Below are 10,150 nucleotides of genomic sequence, written 5' to 3' on the forward strand. Positions count from 1 at the left end.
CTCAAAATACCAACATTAATCTCTGGCCTCTTGCGTTAGCCGGTTGAGCCATCGGCAGTAAATACCATCGACAGTAAATAATAAAACACATTGATAACCTGATAACGTTAAACCGGGTGTCCTGTTTCAAGCAGGCTATACAGCTAGTCATACTATAGATAAAAACCACATCTACCAAATGTCTAAAGACTAATAAAGTGAGCAATAAACAAATGTAACGTTACCTGCTGACATGAGCTGGTGTGTTGCAGGAGGAAGATGCCGGGGACCCCGGCTAACGTGTTGGTTTTAGAGTGGAAGAAAACCGCCCACACGGGACAGCCTAAAACTAAAACAAATGCACCCACAAACGACCCAGGGATATTTGATTGGTCAACATTATACTGACATTCTATTGGTTAGCCTTTTTGATATGGTTGTGTCACAGAAAATCCAAGAGCAGACAAAAGATCCAATGAATGGAAGCACAGAGTTTGAGCACAGGCAGACAAAATTGAAGTTTGAGGACGGGATATTTGAAGTTTGGAGCGCAAGCGTAAAGTTTTCAGCGTGAGCGTATAGTTTGAGGACAAGCAGAGTAAATCTGAGCACACGCGGGGGCTTTTTGAGTCCAAGGGTCGAAAATATGAATGTGAAATTGATAAATAATGCTCTCAAATTTCTTGAACAACCTCTTGGATTAAGATTGGATATTAATTCCATACACAGACATCATTCTGCACAGTGAAGCTCAAACATCAAAATGAAGGAAGAAGGAAAACAGATTGTTGACTTTAGTGTAGGGAGTGTTATCTATAAGATTTTTTTTTATGAATAAAAATAAAATCGCATTTACCCTTCAAAAGTCATGAAAGTGGTCCTCATTGAAGATTACCTTGCTTAACACGCCATTTCCTAAAGTTTTGTTAACCAAAGACCTTATTTCAAGCAGTTAACCAAAATCTCCCTACAAAAATACCATTGACTTTGAGGGAACCTGGGCTTAAAAGTTTGTGCGTGTTTACATTGACCAAGTGAGTGCTATCAAAACTGCATGGAAATTAATTTCAGGGGCACATTAGATGTGTGTATGGTGGTAGAGTGATTGACCATTAAAGGTTGGATTTTTGAGGCCAAAAGGCCTACCTATATTTTTCCAAAGTCAATATTTTGTTTTTTGCTTTAAATGTCATGCAAAAAAGAAGAAGCTTTCACTGTTCATCTTAGTTTATTGTTGTGATTATGGAAACGTGTCTGAAACAGAATTTAGAGCAAAAATAATAGAAAACAAATTATAACTAGAATGACCGCACCGCAGATTTATGCCTCCGCCATTAGTTCATTCTTGAGTCCAAATCGCCATTTGAGGCAAATTGGAAGAAATTCTGTCAAGGCGCTCCTGAGATGTTACGTTACAGAGCTTGGAAATTGCTTGTGTGAGGTCACAGTGACCTTGAACTTTGACCTTTAACCATCAAAGTCTAATCAGTTTATCCTTGAGTGCAAGTGGAGGTTTGAGGCAAATTAGATGAAATTCCGTCAAGGCATTCCTGAGATCTCACGTTAATGAGCATGAAATGAGCGGTCGTGATGTCACGGTAACCTTGAACTTTGACCACCAAAATCGAGGAACGGAAGCAGCTACAGACACGGGACTGGCGGCATTGGAAAGTTCGTCAAATTTTACATCTAGTAGAAGGTGCGTTGAAGTTACGAAATCAACGCTGAGCAATGTACCCTTTTTTACATGAAATAGTTACAACATCAGATGCTCATAACTCCTAGGAAAATGCCTTAAACTGCATGAAACTTTGTGCGTGAAGACATCTCCCGACATATATACTTCGGTTTAAATTTGGTGCAATTTGGAGCCAAAAAATAATAATATTCTTCTTCTTCTTGTACTATTGTTTTATGTCGATGCCTTCTTCTTCTTCTTCTTCTTTGAGTTTTATGGCGGTTGGCAAACATATATATGTGCATTACCGCCACCTACTGGAGTTTGATATCAGCCAAATGCCTGAGGGGTGGGCGTGGACTTAGAAAACCACGAGGCCAGTGCATTGTGGGAAGTGGAGGATTTCTGCACCTCGCACCCGCCCCTCCCCCCCCCCACCCCACAGAGTGTATTTTGTTTGATTTATCAGGCTATGAACAACGGATTCGAAAAATTTTTACGGATTCCAACTCCATAGGTGCGTTACATTTAATAAATCTTCATATTCACCACGGTAAAGCCATCCTTTAAATAAGAGTTTACATTGAACATTAAATTGTACATTAAATTTACAGGCTAAGTTAAATAGGCATTACATGTGCAGGGAATTTACATGAATTTACAGTCACAGTTAAACAGGCATTAAATTAGATATGAGTTACAGTTTTATGGGGGGGGGGGGGTTCAGCTGAGTTTAGGAGGGGGTAGTGAGTTTGTGTGTGTGTGTGTGTGTGGGGTGATGGAAAGGTTTTGTCTGTACCTCGTTCAACCTAATTAAAAACAGCCCACTCCAATCTGAAGGTGTGACATATGTTAATACCTTTCCAGTGTGTCCAATTATGTCCAGATATATGAAAAAACCAATACAACAAGCAATTCTGATATTTAGAACATTATTTTATATAGAGAATTTGCATATAAGTACAAAGGCAGGTCAAGTTATATTACCCCATTCAGAGATCTCAGAGGTGGATTTGCAGTGGTCTTTCCCTCACAGCTGATATGAAGCAGGTCAAGAAATAGACCCTTGTAAACCGACCAAATCTAATATTTTGCGTGGGCTTTTAAAGTGCATTTTCTTGTGGGCTGGTCTCTCCCCGAAGGTTCCTCCTCCATCTGCTGGGCTGGTATTGGTGGTCACCTACTTGACAGGCGTGTTTTTCTCCCCCTCTCTGTCCACATCCTGTGACCTGGCTTCCACTGGAGGTCACACACTAACCCTCCCTTGAAATAGTTATCTATTGGTTCCTATCTACCAAAGCAACTGTCAATATATTTACTTTAAATTCCTATTTTGAACTCCTATGGTTTGGTCAGCTAATTTAGCTATTTACCTATTAAAGTCCTAGTTTAGAACATTATGTAAGGTTATTGTTAGACTAGATAAACTTAAACTATATTCTGGATAGGATCAAATTCAGCTAAATCATGGGTTAATCCCAGTCTGAACTGGAAAAACAATCATACAGTTCAGACTTACTGTCTCTCGGTCTGTAACCACCCTAAGGATGTAACCAGAGTAAGAGCGTATTCTTCAATCAAAACAGAGAAAAACTCACCCTGTTTAAACCGGATGAGAAACTCTTATCAATTACCACTTATCAACTAATTTGACTATACCTTTATTTTCCATTCTATAGTTACAATAATAACAATAGGCTATTATTTATCTAAATATGATAGCACTCTCCTTGTGTATCAAGTGGGACAAATTTGAAGTTATTCAAAACACAGAAATACAACATCAGACTGATCTAAACACACTCTATTCTCATAAGATAACCAATATATATTCTGCTGAGCATCTAATTTTCCCAAAGACCAACGCCGGGCCGTCTGAGATTCGAATCATGGTTCCTCTCCTCTGTCTCTGTGCTGCGTCTGATCCTGTCTCCTCGGGGGAAAAAAGGTTAGCACATCGAATGTATAGTCTAAACTTTATTCCATATCAGATATCAAAACCAGTCAGTCAATCAGTAGGATATATATTGAATAATAAGCAACAACAGTCAAGCATGAGAGAAATGCTTCCTTTCCACATAGCTTCTGCCTGCTGGGGCATCTGGTGGAATGTTTCCCCACTTCTGTGGATGCACTTGTAACCATTTATCTTAGAGAGACGCCATAAACCCTGTGTTGTTTTCCAAACGTGACTGAGCAGAGACATATAGAATGTCCTTTTGTCGGCTGATCTCCGTGACCTCTGCCCCGACCATATCCTAAATGACCGTCCTTGTGCAGCTTATCCGTTTCCCAGACCTGCCATAAACAGCTTAAAATAACAGCTTGTCACACACAAAGCATTGTTCAACTCCACAGAACCTTCTAATGGTTAATTCCCATGGTCCGCACGTCTCCAAATAGAAATGGAGAAAGTTCATCATTACACAAACTCAGCCGCTCCTCCGATGACCTAGAACAGAACATTTAAACATAATTAAAGATATATTTGAATTAACAAATGACAAGATCATCTCTGTATTTGCATATTTTCATATCAGCATGTAGGGCCGCCATTCTGGAGTATCCGCCTTCTGTTGAGTCCAAACTGGGCCTATGGAGAAATGTTTGATCAAAATACCATAGATTGGGGAGAGAAATCTATCAGGGGGGGGGAGGGTGTTGTTGGTGAAGTCCTTGGTGGAAGGGGTTTCCGGGCCTTGTTGGTGAGGCTGATGGCGGTTGGGAAGAAGCTGGTCTTGTGGTGAGTGGTTCTCTTGCCGTGGAGGAGTGTCTTAAAGAGTTTGTGGCCAGGGTGGGAGGGCTCGGCCATGATCTTGTGAGACCGCTTCAGTGTCCTGGCTGCATGCAGGTCCTGGAGGGATGGCAGGTTGCATCCGATTATCTTCTCAGCGTAGCGGATGATGCGCTGAAGTCTGTTAATGTCTTTGAGAGTGGCAGCAGCATACCAGACGGTGATGGAGGAGGTGAGGATGGACTCAACAATGGAGGTGTATAAGTGCATCATTGTGGCCTTTGGCACTTTGATGGGAGTTTTATTATATATGGTTATTGCGGTGGGCACGAAAGACCTCCTGTACTGGTCTTTACTGCATGGGAGCTGACAAAGTCTCTGACTGAAAACACTCTTGTCCAGCATGTAGGTTGTGTCGGGGGGGTGTCGTGTCCTCCATTATTTTGAGCACTTTGTGCAACATCCCTCTCTCCACAACCACCTCCAGGGGCTCCAGAGTGGTCCCCAGCACCGAGCCAGCTCTCTTTATCAGTTTGTTCAGTTTCTTATCTTAGAGTCACCGCCACCGGCTCTGATGCTGCTGCCCCAACTGGTGGCTGCAAAGAGCATTGCACTTGCCACAACAGACTGGTAAAATATATGCAACATCTTGCTCCATACATTGAAGGATCTAAGCTTCCTCAGAAATTAGAGTCTGCTCTTCCCCTTCTTACAGCCTCCGTGCTGCATTTCCAGTCATACAGTAGATTTCACTCTCTCCTGTTATCTCACCATCTACATTATACTTGCACTGTTCATGTCAGCTTGGTGGAGTCACATTTTTGGGGAGCTGCGAGCCGCCTACACTCACATGCTGCGGTGAAGCCCTCGGCATGTACGGCGAGGGCTTTGACGCACGACTTCTGCATTACGCACGATTTCTGCATTACAGTACATGGAATTTCCTGTCAGTCAGTTAGCATCATGTGTAGTTTCTGCTTCTCAGCATTATAATTATCACTTCAATGTTGACAGGTTTGACAGCTGACTCTTCTCCCCTCTGCCTTCCCCTTCTCCCCTCCCTGCGACAGATATGAGTTACAGTTATCTGTAACTCATATCTGTTACAGATATGAGTTACGAGTCATTTGCGGACTTCTGCAAATGACTTGAACTATAGCGCTAACTAGCCAGCTAGCTAGCGAGCTGAGTTTCCAAACCACGTTATGTGGTAATTGGTCCCAATAAAGAGGAATGAATCAGGTTATTGGACTGAATGAAAAATTATCAGTGAGATATCAGAAAGGTTTTATAAACAAACCTCGAGGGAGCAGGTATGATTCAAACCATTAGGTGGCAGTTTCTACACTACAGTAACGGCAGTGCCGTTACTGTAGTGTAGAAACTGCCACCTAGAAGTGACTGCACTCTGCCGTAATGGCAGAGTGCAGTACTGTAACTTCAGCTACAGCTCACTGAAACCAAGCCATATATTGCGGTCTGCCTTTGTTTTCTCATGGATTTTGTTACTGCAAATTTAGTCTGAGTCACTGTAAGCAGGCTGCAGGGCTAATCTCTGCCATTGGTAAGCAAAGAGAAATCTCTTTCCGCCCCGTGTATCGCTCCCAAATGCCTCCGCCGCTGTGAAACAACAATGCTAGCTAGCAAGCTGGCAACCTACACGCTGAAAATGGCAAGTTTTGATGAAGGTTTGGATTAAGATAACAGCACCTTTTTTCCCGCTATACCAGAGTGAGAGTAAGCCAGACTCTCTCCTGTGTTGGTACGAGCCAGACTCTCTCCTGCGTTGGTACAGCGCGAGACTACTGCAAATTTGACAGACCTTTTTCTCTGTAATGGTGATTAGTTCAGCTCAGGCAGCCCATACGGAGGACAAATATGATCCTAACTCAATTTGGACGAAATGTGTAGTGCCTCTGTAGGGCAGTATTGTTCAGTTATACAATAACTATGTAATCAATCAAATGGTTTCATGCATTATATCAGAGGTTGGCGACTAGTTCCCATTTTCAATTAAAGGGCAATTTTGGGCATCCAGGTAGTGCAGCGGTAGATTCCCTGCCTACACGAGGGTCGCAGGTTCAAGCCCCCTGTGTTACCTCCGGCTTGGTCGGGCATCCATACAGGCACTATCTGTGGGTGGGAACTGGATTAAGGCTATGAGTCCTGATCACTACACTAGCGCCTCCTCTGGATGGTTGGGGGACCTGTTATAGGAGGAGAGGAACTGGGAGAATAGCATGATCCTCCCACACACTAAGTCCTGCCGGTGAAACCCCTAGTTGTCAGGTGAAAAGACGCGGCTGGCGACTGCACATGTATGGGAGGAAGCATGTGCTAGTCTACAACTCTCTCCATAGGGGGTGGAGCAACAACTGGGACAGCTGTGGGAGAAATTGGCCAAGTGCAATTGGGGAGAAAATGTTGAGAGATATCTGGGGGAAAAAAGATAAAAAAGGGGCGGAAAGGGCAAAGTTATAACAAATGATTGGTCTAACCCAGGGGTGGGCAACTATTTTTCATGGGATTCCACATGAGAAACCCAGATTGTTGCCGGGGGCCGAACAAATATTGTCATGCCGTAACGGTTAACCCTATAGGTCAGTGCCTCGCTCAAGGGCATATGTAGGGGAGAGTGGGGTGATTTGTGCCAGTTTTTACTTGAGGTGTCTTTAAAGTGAGGGCATGACAGTAATGCCTCCAACTAGAATATGTAAATATATTTCAGGATGTTGTGCACCACTGGGAACACTCCCTTTGGATCTTAAATAAACTGTTTAAAAAATATGGCTTTTCAAAAGGTCTCTTGGCACAACTTGCCCCCGGTGCGGGGTAAGTTGTGCCTTTGGAGAGAATACGTTGGGGTAAATTGTGCCATTGATTACTGAAGTAAAACGGAACATTTTCATCTCATATACTGTAATGCTATATCAAAGCAAGACAAAATCGACACCATACTGTACTATAACAGGGTTAAACAAGGCTAAACATTAGCAGCAGTTGATCTTAAGTAGACCTACATATTTAACATTTTCAGAAATAAAAATTATGTTCAAAATGAACAAAATCAACTATCACAGAGCCAGGCTACACTTGCCAATACTGCAATATTCTTCAACAAGGTATATTTAAACATTTAAGAACAAAATTCAATTAAAATTCACTAAATCAACTGCAGCACTGGCACAACTTAAGCCAGGCCTTTTGGCACAAATCACCCCATCCCCACCATTTTAACAAACTTGTATCTTATAGCTGGTTTGGAGCTAACATCATGCTAACAGTATAGCCTCATATTGTAGCTTACTAAAACACTAACACATGTGTGAAATGTTTTCAAGCTTGTCATAATTGTTCAGACACAACAATCAATAAACCTTGATCATAAAAAATGTACTTTGAGAGGCAAAAAACAGTTTTTTGAACTTAAATGTGCTTATCTCTTGTGCCATCTGCCTCCCTTCTTTGCAGAGTGAGTAAAATGGATGCCTCTTCAAAAATGTGTGGTCACATGACCAATTTCTTCTATGGTTTTCTAGATACAATACTCTAGCTCACACATGGGCAACATGTCATTCTGGCCAATACTCTTCTGTTATAGCATTTCAGTCTGGAATATGGAATATAATATAATATAAAATATAATTTCAATAATATTTATGACTAAAAAGCTAAAAGTAATCTCATGTGTAAGAAATGACTGTTCTACATTGAAGTAGAAATTTAAATAATTAACTTGTTGGTTTTGGATTTATTTAGCTTCAAGAGTGCATTTTTGTTCTTGTGTGACCCTCAACACAGGCTTTGGGAATCCCGGGCCACTTACTGATACTTATGCTTAAATTAACCCACTCATATTCTGGTTTATTTCAAGAAAAACATTTCGGCTAGTGGAAATTCTAATTCGCTGATAACTTTAAAATCTAGCAGCCATATTGGCAGGTGGTGAAAAAAGTTAATTTCAAGCCCTGCAGGGAGAGCAGGTGGTGACATAGGAGTGAGTGAGAAAAGGATCAAATATTGAATAATGACATCACAACTGTTAATTTAAAATGAGTTATTCCTCTAAACCTGGCTTAAAATGCCCCAAATCTTTCGCGCTGGCGCCGTTCAGCCCTCAGCAAAATCTGGTAGCGAGGACATTTTTTTGTGGCCCTCTCTATCATCAAAGTTGCCCATCCATGGGTTACGGCATGACAATATTTGTTCGGCCCCCGGCAACAATCTGGCTTTCTCATGTGGCCCCCCATGAAAAATAGTTGCCCACCCCTGCTCTAGCTGCACAACTTCCCCCCTGGCACAACTCACCACTCTCCCCTACAGTAGGTGAGGAGCTTAAGATTGACTGACCACTATTATCTGACCAGTATTATCTGTCCTCCTACTTTTTCTCTCCAACATAGGAAGAGGAAGTGCGTGAGAGCCGACAGAGCTTCACAGCTGCTGTAGCCTCCACCCCCAGCAACAACAAGGACTCGATCTCCAAGGCCAGCACCCACAACGCCCCAGGAGGGACCACCCAAAACCCCCCCAGGGCAGCGGGCAGTGGGGGGCCCTTGGGTGCAGGGGGAAAAACCCACGAGGAGATGAGGAAGTTATTTATTGACCGAGCCAAGAAGATTGACACCGTGTCCAGGGCCGGCTTCCCCTTAGCTTTTCTCTTCTTCAATATATTCTACTGGATTCTTTATAAGATACTTAGGCATGAGGATGTACACAAGCAATAGACAAAGAGAGAGCACGTAGGTTAGACATACACAGATAAGGACTGTGGGGTGGCAGGAAGACAATTCCTGAGTGAATACATTATTTTACAGCTTTGTTTTTCAATGTATTCACCTGGGTGCTCTCGAAAATTGACTGTGTACAACATATTATAGGCTGCCTGCTCTTTCTATCAAATACTGACCAAGTCAATCCACGTTTATGTGGATGCTCTGATCCCATTGTCCACCCTTTGCTGCACAGCTCTGCAAAGTCTAGAAAAAAGGTAGCAAGTCTGGAAATTGTAGTACAAGACATGGACAAAATGTGGAAGGACACACACCCAGAGAGACAAGGCTTTTGTCGAAACTCAAGAAGATTAAAGTTGGACAAATTTATTTTCGTTTCAGCTTCATCAAATGTTTCCAAAACAAGTGTTCAACTTGACTTTTCTTAGAGCTGTTATGTTAGATTCACTGCCTTATGAAGAAGAATCTTCAGCCATAGATTAATATGGCCTACATTATCCATCTATGGTCAGGATTCATAATTTTTTTTAACACCAACAAAGAAATCTAATCCAGTAAAGAAATCTGAAAAAGTCTGAAAATCAAGTGTGACAATTTTGAAATGAAAAAATGGTACCCTGGACTTCACCTATTGGATTTACTGCAGTAGCCTGGTAAACCATCCTGATTACGCATGCACGCACGCGCGCACACACACTCAAAAAAATAAGTATACCAAAAACCCAGACTTTAACCATTTCAATTAGATGTAGTTTTTGCATACATTTCAATTACATAAGTTCAATGTAAAATGTCACATTGTATGTATGTATGTCGATCATGTTGTTTCTATGTGAATAGATTAAATAACTTAGTAGTCAGACTTGATAAAATAAAATAAATGGAAACGTTTACATAAACTGTATTCACTTACTACATATACAGTTAAGGGAAACACCCACATAAACCTTATGTGTGTATTTAATTGCCACCTAATGTTAAAGGGAAGTTCGACATAAACCTTAGGTGTTTTTTCAAGTATTATTA

General features: G+C 41.7%; 1 protein-coding gene across 1 annotated transcript in view; it reads left to right on the forward strand.

Moving 5' to 3' along the window:
• LOC310776062 (glycine receptor subunit alpha-3-like) overlaps positions 1-9,118 on the forward strand; it is a gene marked incomplete at both ends in the record, with an annotated part of 255,247 nt that extends 246,129 nt beyond the window's left edge. The window contains one exon of the mRNA XM_083636211.1: positions 8,795-9,118. Coding sequence (XP_083492337.1) covers positions 8,795-9,118 — 324 coding nt within the window. The remainder of the gene's footprint in view (positions 1-8,794) is intronic.
• Between the last annotated feature and the right edge of the window lie 1,032 nt (positions 9,119-10,150).

The sequence above is a fragment of the Poromitra crassiceps genome, assembly GCF_964638095.1.
Source record: "Poromitra crassiceps genome assembly, chromosome: 4".
Taxonomy (NCBI): domain Eukaryota; kingdom Metazoa; phylum Chordata; class Actinopteri; order Beryciformes; family Melamphaidae; genus Poromitra; species Poromitra crassiceps.